This window comes from Bicyclus anynana, chromosome 10 (assembly GCF_947172395.1).
Source record: "Bicyclus anynana chromosome 10, ilBicAnyn1.1, whole genome shotgun sequence".
In the NCBI taxonomy this organism is placed as follows: domain Eukaryota; kingdom Metazoa; phylum Arthropoda; class Insecta; order Lepidoptera; family Nymphalidae; genus Bicyclus; species Bicyclus anynana.
This window is the reverse complement of record NC_069092.1, coordinates 7,968,130-7,988,309: the sequence shown is the minus strand read 5'-3', so window position 1 is coordinate 7,988,309 and position 20,180 is coordinate 7,968,130. Positions and strand designations below refer to the sequence as shown.

At 32.9% G+C, this 20,180-nt stretch overlaps 2 protein-coding genes across 2 annotated transcripts; one reads left to right on the top strand and one right to left on the bottom strand.

The window, feature by feature from the left end:
- Positions 1–1,709: 1,709 nt before the first annotated feature.
- On the top strand, positions 1,710–4,705 carry LOC112043602 (F-box/LRR-repeat protein 7). Its single transcript, XM_024079086.2, has 2 exons — positions 1,710–1,961; positions 2,034–4,705. Exon 2 carries the CDS (start codon positions 2,051–2,053, stop codon positions 3,089–3,091), a length of 1,041 nt encoding a protein of 346 aa, XP_023934854.2. The 5' UTR covers positions 1,710–1,961; positions 2,034–2,050; the 3' UTR covers positions 3,092–4,705.
- Positions 4,706–4,850: 145 nt separating this feature from the next.
- Positions 4,851–19,745, bottom strand: LOC112043617 (transcription elongation factor B polypeptide 3). Its single transcript, XM_052883744.1, has 10 exons — positions 19,560–19,745; positions 16,964–17,162; positions 13,751–13,926; positions 12,331–13,510; positions 12,133–12,236; positions 11,061–11,236; positions 10,129–10,217; positions 9,522–9,721; positions 8,919–9,068; positions 4,851–8,413 (listed from the first exon to the last, which is right to left on the bottom strand). The coding sequence occupies exons 1-10, from the start codon at positions 19,629–19,631 to the stop codon at positions 8,216–8,218; spliced, it is 2,544 nt and encodes an 847-aa protein (XP_052739704.1). The 5' UTR covers positions 19,632–19,745; the 3' UTR covers positions 4,851–8,215.
- Between the last annotated feature and the right edge of the window lie 435 nt (positions 19,746–20,180).

Genomic DNA, 20,180 nt, shown 5'->3' with positions numbered 1-20,180 from the left:
TTGCGCACAAAAAACGTACCGAGGGGTATAAATGAAAAATCGATTGTTAAGGAGTAACTCCAATAAGTTATGAAATGACATGCGTTACGTTTTTTGTGCGCAACCTATTCTGCGCACCTTTCACCGTGCGCTATGCCGCCAACAACTTGCACATCGCACCCATGTGCACGCTGTAGGCGGGTGCGCACGCCGCGGCCTGCTGCACCTCGGTTGCGCACCTTTCACTTATAAGGCGCGAGTATTGAGACGTGCTTCGAGCTAACTTTTTGTTTTTTTTAACATACACACTTTTTTTTGTTGGTAAACAGTGCATATCGAGTAGGGCTTTAGTAATACTTATGTTAAAGAAGACTAAATGTATAGAATTGTAAAATAACTAATAGACTTTATAATATACTTCACATTATATATTTTACTCTTACAATGATATAATCATTAAACAAACAAGCCCAATAACATATAGTATATAGGTATAGTCGCCTATACAGCATACCCTATGTACTTCTCAATACACTCACAGCTAAATTAGAAAGTTGCGCACTAAAGGTGCGCAACTTTCCACTGCGCAAAGTGGAAAAAAAAACTAACTTTTAACTTTTTTTGGTTAGTTCAAAAAGTGTCACGTTTTTGAACTAACCAAAAACGTGACACTTTTTCGTTAGTTCAGTTGGTTTTACCCCTCGGATTTTTCTCATACCGGGCGCCTTATATATAAAAAATCGATTCTTAAGGAGTAAACTCCAAAAATGGTGTTTATCGAGAGAAAAATTGTTGTGACTATATCTAAAATAAATAGTTGAACTGTATCCGACTATTAATCCAACAGTTAAGTGAAAGCTTCTTAAGATGTTGGTTGAAGCTTATCGATATAAGACCATTGACTGAAACTTTTTCGGTTTTAACCAGATTATCGTCATGTGGAACAATAATATCAACAATTATTGCACGACGCACTGACCGATCGACTAGCACTATATCAGGTCTATTGGCAACAATATATCTGTCAGTAATAATCGTTCGGTCCCAGTCGAGCAACGCACTGGTATTATTATTATTTATATTACCAAGGTATGTTTATTTTTTGACGTGACAACGTCTTATAAATTGGTTTGCCGGGTGACATTTCAAGAAACTGCGTTACGCTCACGTTATGCGCTCACAATGAGAGCGAGTGAATAAAATTTTGTTAATATGAAATTCAGTGCGAGATTCTTTGTATAAATTAATGTTTTAAATATAATTCTTTGTATAAATAAATGTTTTAAATATAATTCTTTGTATAAATAAATGTTTTAAATTGTTACTATTATTTCATCCTTCTTCCTACTATACGAATGAATATTTACATTAAAATTATTTTACCACTCAAAGTCGTTGTCACGTAAAACTTTCGCCCGTATACCGACTTTACAGGCAACCAATTTTTTTTTTTTTATTTTATGTTAAAATAATCATGAGTTAGATTCCGGGTAAAAATAAAACTTTGTTTTGTTTTTCTCAATTGGTTTCTAAAACTATTTAAAAAATAAGTAGGCGTACCTCGATGAAAAAAAGAAAATCAAAACCAAAAAATCGCCATTTAATATTGCCGCCGTTTTAATTCTAAGATATTCCGTTTGCGGAAATAGTAGCGCTGCTACATCCAACGTTTTCGTGTATTCAGTTCTTCTACTAAGAGTATATATTCTTTGGATTTGTCATTTGAGTGACATTGACAATGACAATAAATTCTTGATTTGACGTTGACGTGTGTTTGCAATTTTGCAAATCAAATTGTTTGTTTTGTTAAAAGAATAAAAATAGATTTCGATGAATTGCATGTTATAATAAATGTAAACCAGTCCAATTTTCGTTGTACAAAAAAGCAACGCAATTACCTTAATTATTTTTTAATGTCTAAAATAATTATTACTTTGTCTCATAGCCACATAATTGAACTGCTAAAGTTCTAAATAATTCCGGTATGTACAACACGAAAATATTATTTTAATTTATAGGTAATTACTTTAATAATTAAGTTTGCTTTGTTACAGACATTTTTGTTTAAAAGATGACCATCGACGAGAACGAAGTTGTATTAAATTATATTAATGGTTTGCCTGACGAATTACTGTTGGATATTTTCAAACGTTTGCCCCTAGAAACCTTGCTCACTTGTGAACATGTATGTAAACATTGGAACAAGCTGGCCAAAGATCCTGCGGTGTGGAAGCATATTTTATTAATATATTCTGGTAAGCCTGGTCAAAGTGAAATAAGTGAGAAAAATCTAGATATTATAACTTCAAATCCCGAATATGTTTACCGCATAAAGATTCAATATGTTTATAATTATTCTGTAATTAAATCTGTGATAGAACATTGTTTTAAGTTAACTAGTCTAGAACTTGTTATGTGCCGTATTAGTAAAGAATTTGAAGAGGACATTCTAAAATGGCCTAATTTACGAAAAATAAGTTTAAAAAATTCAATTTTACTATCTAGCGAAGTAGATTTTTTGATAAAGTTTGATAAGTTTAAAAGGTTAAACTATTTAGCCCTCTCTGATTTTGGGTTAAACTCTCTAAATTGTGAGACACTACTGCAATGTGATTATTTGACTCATATTGCAATTGAAAAAATCAAAGATTTGGATTTAGATTTTATAAAGAAATTAATATTGTCGAAGCAGAGATTATTGAAGACTTTTCATATTTATGGTGGGAGTTCTGTTGATGATAGTGTTTTACAATTGTTAGCTCAATGTACAGAACTAAAGGATTTAGCCATAATAAGAAGTGAAAGTTTAACAGATAGAGGTTTGAAATGTTTAATGTCTTTGCAAAGAATAGAGCACTTGCAGATCTGGAACAACAATAACTTTTCTGATTTAGCTCTTCTAACAGCTCTGGAAAGCCCAGCACTAATTACTTTAACAAGTTTGAGTTTATCTAGAATACAGAATATCACACCAGTTATTGTTGATCTTATATCTGACAGTTATAAGAATCTCAAATTCCTAGCATTATATCAGTGTCCTAGAATTATCAATACAGATTATGAGAGGCAGCTAAAGTCCAAATTTAGAAATATTGATGTGGTCTTATTTTAAAAAATACTAGCGGCCACCCGCGACTTGGTTCCATGTAAAACTCAATGTAAACTTTCAACTACCCCTACCCTACCCCTATTCCATTAATCTTTAAATTTTTTTCTATCATAAGAACCTTTTGCAAATAACAAACACATAAAAAAAATAGTGAAATTGGTCCAGCTGTTCACGTGTGATGGGGTGACCAAGGGATATATGGATTCATTTTTATCTATATAGATAATAATTTATAGGAGTATAAAAAATACCATGTAAAATTCACAAACTAAGTATATTCACAGTATAAATAATGGCATTTTCATAAATCAGAAAGGGACAAGTAAAAGACTAATTAATTCATTATTTAACTAACACAAAAACAAAAGATCTTGATTGTGATAAACAAGAGGACCTATTCACTTTTAATATCATTTATCTCTTATAATAAAAGGACGCACAATCAAGGAAATTTTCACTTAAAAACTGGCCAATTTTGCTTTGAAAGTTTTAGAATTATTGGTTAAGAGAATTATACCTAAATATAGTCCAATATTCAATGAAATCCCAAATTCAACCTTAAGAAGTTAGTTTAAGGTTGAATTTGCAAATGAGACTACTTGCATTGCCAAGAAGTTGTGTTTGGCACTCATTGAGTGGGGATGTTTTTTGGTCGCTGATTATGCATCCACTTTTTAATAAGAGATTGATGATTAATATTTCAATACATTTGACATCAAACACTCAACTGACTTGTAAGATGTTGTCATTGAGAAGTATCAATATTAAACTATGTTGTACTAAAGTTTTATTCAATTTTAGGTAACATGAGCAGGTACATTTAGCAACTTGCCACACCACCAATCATTCTTGTGCACTCCTAGCATGTGTCAATAATACATCTTGTGAAGAGAGTATATTGTCAACCAATAGCAGCTAAAACTATCACTCTTTCACAAAATGAGAGGAATATTTTTGAGTTCACCACTTTTGGTTGGCAATATGTCTTTCTTTTGTCACAAGTTATGTTTGTTACACATGCTAGGTGTCCTGATTGGTCTAAATATATGGATATATGGAATCCCTCTATTATCTCGTATTGTATCTCACCTCACCACCAATAAATGTCTGATATCTTATTCACAAGTTTTGTCTTTGTCAAAAAATATAAAGTAAGAAAGTGATACTTATGAGAAGGAGGCCAAACAAGCCTTCGTTTTTTTTAAATGTGACCAATATTCCCATTTCCCCTCCAATTAGGTGGGAATGACTGTTAGGAGTGGGTACAACAATAGACCAACGGGGCAGGGATCGAACCACCACTCCTCGGTGATGAGTCTGACTCTTACCATTGAGCTATTGAGGATATAATATACATAATGATTTGTCCAATGTGGCATGTTGCATATAGTGTGCCATTTGCATACTTTTAAAATAAGATACATTTTTAACAAATCATGATTCTTTTAAGTATTTTGCTCTTACAAAATAAATTTATTTAAAAATTATTTACAGCTTGTCCAATGTTAAAATCCTATATATTAGATGACCTTGTAAAGGGGTCTGTGGTCAGCCAAATAAAGTAAAAACATAAAAATGAGACATGAACATAGATTGTTGTGATAATTCTGTGATGCAACACTAAGTTACTATTTTTAGTAACTTATGTTATACATATTTGTAAGTTGTTTCATTGTTGTATTGCATGTACTACGGAAACCCTACCCTTTATGTATATTCTAACACAGACTTCATATTTCAAATGAAATGAAAAACAAAGAGATGAAAATTTCATTTTTATTATTTCTTTAGCTAAAAGAAATATCAACATATGTATAATTTATAATAAGTAATTGAAAAAGATAGTGCTATTTATTTCATATTACTAATAATGTGATGTTTATTATCCCATAAGTGTTAATTATACCTAGTGTGTAGTAAAATAAGTGAGACAATCATTTCTGTAAGTGTAAATAGTATGAGATCCAGCATAAGGAATATATATTTCTAATGCCGGATCATAGACTAAAAGATTTGAAGGGCATTCAAATCTGTGAATGTGACTGGATTAAATTCAAAAATTTTTATTGAACAGATTTAAATCAAAATTTGATAATTGTATACTAATTATTATTTTTTTTGTAGAATTGTCACACATTTGAATGCCATGCAAATAGTATAAAATATTAATAATATTAGTTCAGAAATAATCACAGCAATATCAATAGAATAGTATGATTGATTTTAAAAGTACCTACTATAAGTATTTAAAAAAAATAGACTCCACAATTACATAAATACCAAAAATGTTATCAATAATAATAATAATTATAAATATTATTTATTAATAATGTTGATGATGACTATGTATTTTACATGAATTTTTATATCACTAAAATCTAGACACATTTAAAATTTGTTTGATTTTTTAGAGTGACCTTTTGTTCATATTTTAAAAATTTCTGGTACATTCACATTTTTTTTTGGTTTCACACAGGAACAAAAATTTTCAACCATTCTTAATTATGAAAATATTGTAATTGTTACCTCTTACCTCTATATCTAGGACATCCATATTTACAAGATCTATATTATTTTACATTCTAGTACTGCAGTACATTAAAAAGGTATAGAAGAAAGAAATCATTGTTTTATTTAAAACTTTCTACCATGTAGATCTTTTTATTTGTTTTATTAGCAATGGTATAATTTATATGTTACTAGCTTTTACCCGCAGCTTTACCTGCGTGTATGTTATTTACAAGCTAAACTGTCTTCTTAAAATTCCGTTTCCTTGAAATTTTTTATACAAAATTTCATATTGACTGGTTGTGTCAGCATGAAATGTTGTTAAAACTTGAAGTCTTTACACAAATTTACTTTCACATTTATAATATGTATAAGTAAGGATTAAGTTTAAGGTTTGATAATAGTTAATGAGTATGCAAGTCACCACTAGTGATTTTAAAGTTTATAGATTACTAGAGAAATCCCGCATGCGCGATAATTCCCATGATTTTCCGGTAGCATAGATAAAAAGTAGACTCTGTGTTAATCCATGGTAAAATTACCATGTCTACTTTTTATTCCATTTCCATTCCAAATTTGAGCCAAATTGGTTCAATAACTTCGGCGTAAAGGAGTAAACACATACAGACTTACACACAAACTTTCGCCTTTATAATATTAGTGGGATGTGATATCGAAACTAATATTTTAAAGAGGTAAGATTTGATTTTTCGTTTGTTACGAATAAACTTCAAAAATTCCTTCACCACAGGAAGACTGCATGACTGCAGACTATATATTTTTATCCCCGTATTTCCACCATTACGGAAAATTCGCGGGGGAATTTTAGAAAACATAGTACAAATAACACTAATCACTAATATACATTTTAAGCGTATGTAACTAAGAGTTATTGCTTGTTTATAAGTATGAAGTAAACCATCAAAACACACCAATCCATACAAAAATTGTCAATATCAAATCACTGGTGCATTATGGTCCTTATTTGTTACAATTATTTGAAATACCACCTAAAGATGGTTCTAACAAAATATATACCAAAATATAAAAAAATATATACCCTCACAATAAAGAAAACACCAAAAGGTATGAAGACGTTGACAATACTCTTTTTCAGTGTAATTTCAAAAAGAAATATACCCTCAGAATAAAGAAAACACCAGAAGGTTGAAATTACTCTTCTTTTCAGTGTAATTTCACGAATAAACAATTACTCATTCTTTGTATGCCATGTTGTATAACATACAATTTTTGGACACAATATGTCCTTTAAAATGACGGCTGAACGTGGATTCTGGTGTTTTCTGTATTCTGAGCTTTATACCCTGCCAATAGACAATATTTTTTACTTTATTTTGGGTATGAATGACACTATTTCCTGTGAAATATAAACACATATTTGTGTATTTTAACTTCATTGTCAAGTGTGTTCATAATATTATGTTCATTTAGAAAAAACCATTTAGGTGAAATAAATTTAAAGTTCATTCATATACTTAACAGTAATTTGGATTTTTCGAAATTGGATGTTTCGGTTACGTACGATACTAAGGCTGAAACTGAAATTAGATTTCGGTTTCAGGCGTAAAACTAGTTACAGTATCAATTAGATAGAATCCTGGCTTCGCCCATGGTCCACTGATATAGAATAACTATACTATACTTCTCGGACCAAGGCGCGTTTGGAACCCTCGTAACTTTAATTTTAAGTTTTCGACTTCAATTACCACCATTAAATCATGACATTATTTGACTTTTCAAAAGTGCTTGTAAATTAAGCCCAATTGAAATAAATGAAATTTGAATTTCGAATTTGATAAAAAAAAAAAAAGTTATACATTAACAGCCAGTTTCTTCATGTAAAGCTAAAGTAATAGTAAAAGTAGTAAGTAGTAAAGAAGACTTTATTTTTCAGTGAACAAGACCGTCACTTTTGATTAATGACGTTACTTTGACTGTTACTTGCGATGAAGAAACTGGCCTTATAGTAGGGGAGCCCGGGATGCTAAATTTGCAGTTACTCGAGCGTCATTGAGACCGATTACATTTGGTAGATTAAATTATAGGAAGAATAAATGGTTATTTACTTTTTCCGCTTTCAGCGGTGGAAAAAAAAACTACAGACTTTAAAAACAATTTTTATTACTTTGGCTTACTGAAATTGTAAGAAAATTTTAGCGATTAATTAGGAGATTATTTCCTTAAAAATAAGTAAAAAATTAATCGCACTCGTACCTCGAGCCCTAAAATATAAGGGTTTAATTTTGTAACTTTGAAACCCTCCCATTCCATTACGTTATGCTCAAATCGTCAGATTTTCGAAATGTGCAGTTTTTAGCTATCAACTCACCTACCTTATCTTTATCTGACGTACTGGTTGAGTATTTATGAAGTTAGTTTTTTTTTGGTTGCCCTAAACGTACCCACCAATATTAAGGGCTCATACTCGGTGGAGGTACTCGACAAAGTGTAAGGTATAGTCCCTTATGTTTATCTGCCGCGCTCGAGTAACTGCAAAAATCCCCTCTTCGGCTCCTCTACTATTAAGTGAATTTGTTACTCTACGTCATTACAAATTAAAACATTTACAGTTATGCTCGTGATATATGTCACCGTTTATCATCGTTTCCGTCCGCGCATGAACTGGAGAGCCTTCTGCATGAGGGGCGCCTTTTTGGGCTTAAGGGCGGAGGAGGAGGGCGTGAGGACGGGCGCGGGGGCCGCCCGCCCGCCCTTCAGCACGTTGGGCGCGGCGGCTAGGGCGGCCACGCGCGCTGCCGGGCTGGCAGTCGCTGCGAATGCTGTCCCGTGTTGGGCCTGAAAAACGAAAGCCCAATATTTATTTCAACCCCTATTCGGCTCACTGTTGAGCACGAGTCTCCTCTCAGAATGAGGGGGGTTAAGCCAAGAGTCTACCTTTGTGACCCAATTTTTGACAGACTTCACACACCCAGAGAATTAGATAGAAGATAGAGGAGGTTATTGATTCTCGTTCGTTCGTCATTTAGTCGTCTTTTTTAAACGACTTTGTAATTTCACACGAAGTCACTTAGCCAACTTAACCGGTTGTTTCTGGTGTAAAAAGTAGTCAAATTGCTCAATAAACTCCTCTATATTCTAGTGAAAGTTTTATATTTTTTTATTACGATTGATGTTTTCATAGCTTCAAGAAACTAGACCTGTGCATATGGTTTTTCATTTCAATTCAATACACCATGCATTACCGGTATAAAGGGTATTGACAGACAGACCAATGTACAGACATATATGATATTAGATATTAGACCTGATATTAGTCGTAAATCCATATAGATCTACTTACTTGTTTCTTCAGAATGTTTCTCGGCGGTTTCACCACGGAGTCCACGTACGCCATTTTGGTTTGTTTGATTGGTGCCTTCTTAGCCTCTTGAGCAATCTTTATGTTGTTTGTGAGAGATTTCAATCTTATTTCTTGTTCTTCTTGGCACCGCTATAAAAAAAAAATATATATTTAGTAGGTATTTATTATATTATTCAACTAACGGAATTAACAAATCCCGCGAGAACCCCCTTTTTATCCCGATAACATATGGATCTTTTAGAGTGCTACAATCGCTAATCACGTGCTGTGGGATACAATACTTTTTCTACAATCATGATAAAAGAATCATTAAAATTTGGTAAATAATACATAAATGACATAAGGCACGACTTCTCGATTTTTGTATCGGCATAGTCTCTTAGATTTGTCTCTTATAAGGAAGCCTGAATTTTTGTAGCCAAAAACATGGAACTATTTAAAAAAAATCATTGTAGCATGGTTTACCCATGTGGTAACAAAAATTACCAAATGACCTGTAGAAATTAATAACTTAATGATATACTTTGAGGTTTTAGATTAAGTAGATTACGAAATGAAAGTAGAAAAAGATTTTTTACTCACTATGTACATTTCTCTCCAGCTTTCGTACTCTTGTCGTTTCTTATTTCTGAAGCTTTTCTCGCAAAACTTCTGCCACAAATGATCAGTGTCCTCCATGAGATAAGGGTTGTAGTGCTCCAACATGAACAGCTGTTGCGGGGTCGCTTTGTCTACCACTGGCTTCAATATCTCGTATGGAACACCACCCGTATATTCAAGAGCTAAGAAATACAAACATAATAGGTTAAAAGCGGTTTCTGTACCATTTGATAAGTGTTTAATAGGATCTTATCTACAACTTTCGTCATTTAAACTACAATTTAGTGAAAATTATCTAAAAAATCATCATTGCTCTATTTATGTGTCAATGCTGTAATAGTTATGCTATTATAATATGCCACCGTCATATAATAACAGGGTAGGGGGTAGTACGAGTGCTACAATCGCTAATTACGTGCAGTGGCAGACAATTCTTTTCCCAAGATGATAAAAGAATTATCATAACTTGGTAAATAATAATATATTAAATTCTCCTCAAATTTTGTATTGGCGTGGCCTCCTAGATTTGTCTAACCCTCAATTAAATAGCATTGATATTTCAAAATTAATGCACATAAATGGGACCTACCGTCAATATGTTCTTGAAGGATTTGTACACACATTTCATACAAAGATGTAATTTTTCCCATCACTTTGTTGCCAGAGTAAACTTTTGTTCTGAAAATAAAATAAAATATTTAGTTATTGGATAATTCTAATTTGTCCTGCCTCATTTTTCCATTGGTTAGCTATGCGGCTTCTGGCCATGAGGTCCTAGGTACAAGTCCTTGGTTGGGCTATAAAAATATGAAACTTTTATTATTCTTTCTTATGAAAATTTGTTTATAATAACTTAGAAGATTTTTCACAAAGTCTTTGAACCACTTGTTCTTGAGATAAAATGTTTTGACGGACAGACAATATTTTGACAAACAGAAATTCAGACGACAGACCTGGTTCAAGGTACAAGCTGAAAATCAGCACTGTATGCCTAATATTTGCTTGATTTTAGCTCAGCACAATGCTGAGCTAAAACCTTTTTAAGCTTGTGCCAAACATGGCTGAGTGGTGTTTTGATTCTAAATTCTAAGTAGTCGAGGTATCAGGCACATTTTTTCCTATAACGGTACAGTTTTTTTTCGTTTTTGGTTTAGGTATCAAAAAAAAAGCAAAAATCAAAAATCATTTATTTCAAGTAGGCTCAGTTTACAAGCACTTTTGACACGTCAGTTGACTATTTGTAAAGATTCTACCACCGGTTCGGAAGGCAGGTACTGCTGAGAAGAAACCGGCAAGAAACTCAACAGTTGCTACTTTTTAAAAAATCATACAATATTATAATTTACAATTGATGATAACATTAAAATTTCTTATAGTTTTACTGTTTGTGTGAAGGTGGAAGCTGATCCAATGGCCTCCAAGTGCTTTTATCTTTAAGGAACTCATCAAATTTGTAGTAACCTAAGTAAGTGTTTTTTAACACATTGCTTAAAGTTATGCATTGCTATCTTAAAAACTAACCTTTGGTTCTTGGAGGATATGGCAGCGCTCATAGCGTGCTCGTCCGTGAAGTGTGGCAGACACTTGGGCGGCGGGCGCGGCCGGTAGTTGGGCGATATTTCTGGTAAAGCTGATATTTCGAGCGCGGGCAGCGGCGCCAGCTTAGCGGTTGGCGCTAAAAGCGTCGCGGGGCTTAGCTGGTGACAACCAATTGATAATAGTCTAAGATCATTGCAAATATACAGGGTGCTCGGGAGTAACTCCTATAACTTCAAGGTAGCTGGTGACAACCAATTGATAATAGTCTAAGATCATTGCAAATATACAGGGTGCTCGGGAGTAACTCCTATAACTTCAAGGTAGCTGGTGACAACCAATTGATAATAGTCTAAGATCATTGCAAATATACAGGGTGCTCGGGAGTAACTCCTATAACTTCAAGGTAGCTGGTGACAACCAATTGATAATAGTCTAAGATCATTGCAAATATACAGGGTGCTCGGGAGTAACTCCTATAACTTCAAGGTAGCTGGTGACAACCAATTGATAATAGTCTAAGATCTGGCATTGCAAATATACAGGGTACTCGGGAGTAGTTCCCATTACTTCAAGGTGTTGACGAGTCCACTTATAGGAGCCGAATTGCATCTATACTAATATTATAAAGCTAAAGACTTTGTTTGAACGCGCTAATCTCAGAAAACTGGTCCGATTTGAAAAATTCTTTCAGGGCTAGATAGCCCATTTATCGAGGAAGGCTATAGGCTATGTTATCCTCATATTCAAATAATTCCGACTGTCCATGTAACACACGCCTTTATCTATCCTTGCATTTTAAAATACATCAAACTTGGCTATGTCATAATTATAAGGTTTCATATGAGTGACACAGTTTTTTATCTATTTACAATATAATATTATTTAACCCAAAAATATCAATTGAACACATGTTCCTAGAACATTTTTCATACAAAATCTAGGAAACCATGAACTAGATCAAAGGCACGATAAAATTACGCTTTTTCGTGCCAGAGGATCGAATATTGAGTTTTTGTAAGCAAACTGCAATTTTATCATGATTTTATATACTCACATCTTCGTTACATGAATTAGGTGATTGTGTACTATCTCTAGTAAAAGATTTCTTTTTGGATTTAGCTGGACTTATCATGCCCAGAGCTTCCGCGAAACTGGCACCTAAGAAAACAATAAAAATAATTTATTTAAAAAATTCCAATTATTATCATTGAATAATGTTATGACAAAAATGTTGGTGTTTGCTTGCACTTACCTGAACCACAGTCAATGCCATCATCACTGTTCACATGTTCACCATTCGTTTTAGATTTTGTCTTTGGTATATCATCTTTTGATTTGCTGCTGGATTTGCTAGAACTAGAACTACTCGATTTATGTTTACTTTTCTTACTACTTGCCTCATCATGGTTACTATCAGACTTTCTTTTGCTGTCACTAGTTTTTACAGCTGCATCATATGATGAAGAATGTTTTTTATCACTTTTATGACTGCTTTCTTTCTCTTTAGAGGAACTAGACTTGTCTTTTGATTTTTCTTTACTCGATGAACTATGCTTATCTTTACTACTACTGCTGCTAGCACTTATTTCTTTTGACTTATGCTTATCACTTGAGATCTCTTTTTCTGATGAGCTTTTGTATTTGTCTTTATCAGATTTACTAGAACTATGTTTGTCAGTGCTGCTTGAACTTTTTTCTGGTTGTGTTCTATGTTTTTCCGAAGAACTGGATTTATGTTTTTCTGAACTACTACTGGACTTGTATTTTTCAGAACTACTACTAGACTTATGTTTTTCAGAACTACTACTAGACTTATGTTTTTCAGAACTACTACTAGATTTATGTTTTTCAGAACTACCACTAGACTTATGTTTTTCGGAACTACTACTATGTTTATGTTTTTCTAAACTACTACTCGTTTTTTGTTGCTCAGGCTCTTTTCTAGACTTATGTCTGTTTGATGAATCTTCACTGTGACTTCTTTCTTTCTCTAGCCTGTATTCTTTTTCTTTTTTCACAATAGACATATCCACTTCTTTGGAACTTTTGTGTGAATCGGAATTATTTGGTTTATGATATGACGATTTTTCAGAAGAATGTTTTGTCTCTGACGTGTTATTTTTGTACCGTTCTTGTCCACTTTCAGAACTAGATTCATATTTATGCGCATCATTATTACTGCGAGAGGACTGTTTAGTGGAAGATGAACCATGCCTTTCAGTTTTTTCGATTTTCTCTACTTTTACTTTAATATCTGGTTTTCTTTCTTCCTCAGAAGACTGTGAGCCTTCACTGTCACTTTCACTTGAAGTATCATCTTGACTGTCTATTTCACTATCAGATGGTTCTTGTTTTACTCGCACTTCAGGTTTTGTGTATTTGTTATCTTTTGTACTTGAATGTTTTACTTTTTTTATATCATGATCTTCTTCCTAAAATATATTAATAATAATTTAATGAAATGATTAAATACAAAATTACACATGATAATTATACTTTTTCGATTGGTTGGTTAATTACCTTCAAGATTTACATGTACTTTGTCGTAAGACTATAAAATAAATACATAATATATTTCTTATAACATGTAAAGTAAATAATTGGAGAGTGTAGTTTTTGATGCTACTATACATAAAATTAAATATACAATGATAGTTTAATAAAATATTCACCTCACTGCTGTGATATTTTCTCTTATTCCCACTGTGATCTCCATTTGACTGTGTATGGTGCTTTTCCTCGGTTTTTTGTTTTCTATCATATTTCTCTTGCTTGTCATGTCTATTTCGAGACTCTGATGGATTACTGTCGTAATCTCTCCTATTATCATATCCATTGTGGTTTGTGGCTATAAAAATGGACACATTTCACATTAAACATATATATAATTCATATTTGTATTTTTATATTTATACACGTAGTATAAATAAATATACCTTTTTTTTCTTTTGTTGCACTATCCCGCATTTAATTACATTGATTCCTTTATTCAAAGGTTGTCTGGCAGATATTGCTATAAGAAATAAGACTGCCTTTGCACATACTTGATTTCTATGTTTTCTTTTGTTTTCACAGTTGTTGTTTTTGTTTTGTGCAATAAAGTATTAATAAATAAATAAATAGTAATGACTTTCTTAATTATGTATATTTAAATTTATGTGTAAGTCGTACAGGGTAAAGACAGTTCTCAGTTTTACAAGATCAAATCAGTGTTGGGAGCAGTAATCAATCAATCAATCAATCAATTTATTTCTTTGCAGATACATGCATTATTTATACAGGTGGTCGGTAGATGTAGATGGTAAATGTATCTTGCCAATTAGGCATGCAAATTATTTATTAAATATTTAATGATTCAAATGACAATTTCACCATTTAAAATTTACATCTTTACAATTAAAATATGTATGAAAATAACAATAATATCAACTTAAATACTCATTTACACTGTAGAATGCCTGTTGAGTTAGGTATTTATATAAATTATTTTTAAAGCAATTTATATTCTTTTCTTTCCTAATTTCTTTTGGTAACTTATTATAAATTCTTACTGCCGCAATGAATAAACTATTATGGTACAGAGTACTTTTATGTTGTTCGCATCTAAATTTATCATTGTCGCGTTTATTTTCATAAGGTATAAATATTTTTTTGTTATTAACTACAAACATGACTATTTCATAAATATATAATGATGGTACCGTTAATATTTTTAATTTTTTGAAGAACGGTGTACAACTGTCTCGTTGATATAATTTACAAATTGCTCTGATGCATCTTTTTTGCGCTATCAAAACTATTTCCCCAGTATATGATACCGTACCCTAGTATAGATACTACATAACCATGGTATGCAGTCATTAGAACATCATGGTTTACCTTTTTTGATAACATGTATAAACTATACGACGCCTGATTAACTCGTTTAAAAACATACTCAATGTGATTTTTCCATGTCAAATTTTTATCTTGGTATTGTCAATTTTATTATTTATATAATTAATATAGTATATATTATTATTACAGTACACCCTGTATACTGCCGAATTCCCTGATATGCCAAGTATCCTCACTGCAACGTTCGCTGATGACTCTGCGGCGCTACACACAAAACAGAAAAACTATCTCAATGACATTAACCAGTTGATGGGAACATCGAGAGTCAAAGCCAGCGCGGCCTACGCTACCCACATCACATTTACACTTAGGCCCGAAAATTGTCCAGAGATAAAGCTTGGTAAAGAGAGTCTACTACAAAACAACGAAGCTAAACATTTAGGTATTCATGTAGATAGGAGGTAAACCTGGCAAGCACACATAAAAAAAGGAGAGAGAAGAGCTCCGCATTCGCTAGATCCTTGATGTGATTACTCGGCCGTCACTGTATGAGTCCAGACAGACGCTTAATAACAAGTTACTGTATTGTACAACTGCTTTCTAAAACCAATCTAGATGTATGGCTTGGAGCTGTGGGGCATAGCCTGTCCCTCCAATATTGAAATACTCCAGAGATATCAGAAGCTACTTTCTATACAATACTAAACGTCCCCTGGTTCATCAAAACAGCAGACATGCATTAATATCTTTAAATGCCGACATCCAAAAAATGACATATAACACATAAGCAGACTGCCAAAGCACACAAATAGTTTTGCTAAATTACTAATAACACCTGTAAGACCAAAAGGCTAAAGTGATCCACTGTGGAAGAGTTGTGTGGTGGACAGTAATGCTCAAAGAAATGACTACAACACAGAGAGTCGCTTAATGGAGTGACCTTTAACCTAAAACATCCTCTGCTATAAAAAAAAGTTTGTATAACTTGGCAACTTCGTTCGTAACACTCCCGATGGTCCGCGCAGGCCGGGGTGCCTGTAGCGATGAATGAAAAACCCACGACTCATGCACCTCACTTCCCTGCACGCACGATTCACGATTCACAGCCGCGCAGTCTTTCCCGCCGTCGCCCGCATATCATGGAAGTGTCATCAACGAACTTGCCAGAGTATAGTCAAGCAAGTGATCACCGATAGATATAACTAAACACCAAAAAAATTGTATGTTTATGTGAAGTGTCTGCATTTTTATGTAAAGTGTTGCCTTTGATTTGTGTTGGGGCAAATGTTTAATTTTTTAGTTGGCTGTGGTGCAGTAGTATGTATACAGTATAAATGTGTTTCTGTTACACTGTACTAATGTATAGTGACCAAAAATGATGGCCAAAATGATGGACAAAGAACATACAGTTCTTAGTCTCTTATGACTACTTGTAAGTTACAGTACAAACTCGGTTATCTAGACTTGTTATATAGATTTACAAATATCACAGCTGTGATCCAGTCACTTATATAAGTATAGTCTATTTACTCATATATAGATCAATCTGAGCATGCATTGGACATATTGATATAATATGCAGTGTGGTGCATAATGTGTGCACTTCATTATAATATAAGTAGGATAATCAATGTGACTAAAACATTGATTATTGATTTTTCATTGAGTAGCAAAACCGTTTGCTACTCAACGAAAAATTTAAAAAATAGATTTTAATTTACAGAATTATGTATCTGGATTGTTGATTTATCGGAATACCTTTACAACAACAATGATAGTAAAGCCATACTTGTTGTGCGCAACCAACAAACATTAAAAATGAGGGTACAAATCGCAAGTCATTACATATCTAATAATAATTAAAACTAACTTAAATTAATGAAAATAAATTTGATTAATTAACTTAGAATAATTAGGTAGTTAATAATTATATTTGAATAACATTTTATGGAAAATCAATACATAATTGAAAATAATTAAGTTATGTAATGACATGCATTTCATACTTTTAATGTAAAGTTTTATTATCAGGTATAAAAATTTCTTACTGTCATCATCAATGTTTTCCTCTTGATCACTTTCTTCAGCTGCTACCATCACCTTCCATTTATACACGAGGGCTCTCGCCGCCTGCCCTACATCACCAGGCTCCTTGCGTAAAGCATTGACAGTACGACCAACACCTGTCTCTTGTAGGTGTTGGACCGTCACCCCTAAGTTGTATAGTTTATCTATACATTTTAAAACCTGTAAAAACATAAATAATAGTTTTAGACATTTTCCTTTGTTATTTTGTATAAAAGTTATAACAAAAATGTTGTAAAAGATGAATTTTTAATTTAATACAATTCACTAATGTTGTTAGAACAACAAATCAATTCTATTATTAGTAAAGTTCTTTGTAAGAGCTCCGGAGTAGTAATACCACTGTCAAGACATGTTCTTAGTATGACCTTCTAGATGTTGTATATGTCTATTATAGGTGATGGATGGGGTCGGAGATAACACCAGATGAGCCATTTACTAGTTTTGTAACTATTTATATTATATTTTAATTACAAAGAAATTTAAGATTATTAAATAATATGTGTTTCAAACAGTGAAGGAAAAACATTGTGAGGAAACCTGCATGCCAGAGAATTATGTTTCTGTGTGTGTAAATTCTGCCAATCCATATTGGGCCTGCGTGGTGGACTATTGGCCTAACCTTCCTAATTCTGAGAGGAGACTCGAGCTCAGCAGTGAGCTGAATAGCCATGATGAGTATATATGCCAAAGACAGGCATATTCATTATATGCTTGTGACACACAATCTATCTAAGGAAGCAATAGGGCAAAGGTGAGTCCAGTTGGGCAAATATACCTATTGAAAGGTATCATTTGAATATTTAATGGTTTTGCATAGAAGGCATCCTTTTATATTTTATACTACTCAATGAAGTTTTAATGTTTAACATTATTTTATGTATATACTATTGTGTAAGACTATAAGTAAGTGCACAATTGTGACCCAGCAGGGCAGATTTAAAATAAAACATTATATTGGCATTTCATACTGGAAATATTATGATTTATCTATTCTTTTTCTGGCCGGGCCTTTTCTGCACTTAGCCAGCACAGATTGTTGTTTTATGTCTTCTTAGATTACTTTAGAAGTTGCTTAAGAAGCTTAGCAGGCAGCCAAGGTTGTCAATAGCATAGAATATTTAAAACAATTTGTTTATTCAGTTTTATTTGACATTATGGTGGCTACTGTTGCTAGCTGAGCTGATAAGCTAGATGTTGTAGTAACCACCACTTGACTAAAGTTTGTGTGTTGTAGCATGGTGCGGGTGATAGTTGCCTGTATGACATTCACAATACATACTATTATTGTGATTGCGGCAACTGTCAAGAGTGAAAGGAACTGTCACCCGCACTATGCTACAGCCCACAAACTGTACATGGATTGTAAATAAGGCCAGTTTCATTGTGACAAGGAGATTCTAATATCGATAATTATATCAATTTTATTTTTTTGAGATAAAATTTAAACATAGATAAATACATCATATAATCATCAGAACGTAAACAGAAAAATACACTAGATTACATACTGTGCAAAACAGTTTACCATTAGCTATCATATATTTGTGACCTTACTTAAATATTTGTGTATTCATTATGTTCATAATTAACAACCCATATTTGGCTCACCATGCTAGACCAAGGTCTGATTGGCATGTAGAAAATAAAGAAAATTCTCAGGTATGCAGGTTTCCGCACAATGTTTAGTCTTGATCCTTTGGAGACACGTAATATTAAATTCCTAAAATGTACACAACTGAAAAGTTGGAGGTGCATGTCCTAGACCAGATTTTAGCATATTCCCTTTAATTCAAAGACTGAAGTCATATCCACAGGGCTATTGAGACTCTATTTCCCTGTGTTTGTTAGTATTAGATAAGTATAAGTGCGCCAATGCATAGCTAAAGGTGGCAGGGCTAGCAAAATGCTACAGGTTCCTGGCTCGATAGGGCTTCTGGCCCAAGATAGAGTAAGCCCAGAAGTAATCTAACATTCAATAAATACAATACGATTTTTCTCGTTCCTTATCCAATAAATTTGCATTGGACCACTGATTTTAGTACCTATTGTTACTTTGATGACATATACCTTCGGAGATCTTAGAAAATAACATTATTATTATTATTATGAGTTTTACACTCAATATCTCTACCAAGGAACATACAGACATAATATGTCACACTTCCAGATAGGTTAGTATAATTTAAAGGGTAATTTATTAGGACTTCCAAATAAAAATTCCAACATATTGATTTCCATTGTGGCTAATGTCATAACATTAAAAATTTATTAAAATTTTAAATCTACTCTGATTTTGTTCTCTCACGAGAGTGCATTCCTTAAATGAGCCATTTTAAATGAATATTGCGTTTTAAAATATGTAGATATTTATTGACTGTAAACATCAATTTACGTTTGAAGTTGACCAAAATTACAATATTAGTGAAATTTAAGCCAGTTTTGAAATTAATGTAGAGATCCATTAGGCCTCGTGACGACGAACTTTATTTTTTCAACATTATCAGATTCCATTATCCATGTATCGTGAACTCGTGCACTCAAAGCAGATGTACTTACTTTTTGTTCATCATTTGGGTATTTTTCAATTGAATGCTGGTAATGTTTAATTAAATCCAAAATAGACGCCATAACACCACACGTTTACACAAAAGATATTTTTTCAATGATTTATAAAATAAGTGCCAGCTGGTAAACGGGCACCATTTTTGATACACACATGTCTAAATATGACGTATGGGATGAGTTACGTTGCGATTGGTGAATTAAAGGATGCGTTTTGTTTATGCTTCACAATTTAGCATTTTCAGTGCATTTTAATCAGCAATTTCGACATTTTTAGAACTCTTGGTCATAACTCATAGTACTATTTGTATGCTCTTGGTTATATCTATGGTCATGAATAATGGTCCATGGTCCTCTATCTTGCGAACTGTAAGAAGTTTAAAAAAAATGGAACTTAACATAGTGAGTAGGCCTTCTAGAAGATCGGGGCCCGACCGTCTAGACGTTACTCCTTTTTCAAATTATAAGATCAACGATCTAATACGTTATAAAAATTGTCTATAAAGAATTGATTTTTTTAGTTGTAATCTTTTTCGTCGTATACGTACGGTTTGTGTAATCAAATGGTGCACGGTCAACAACTTCTAGTTTACTAAAATATGAAGTTACGTTTAA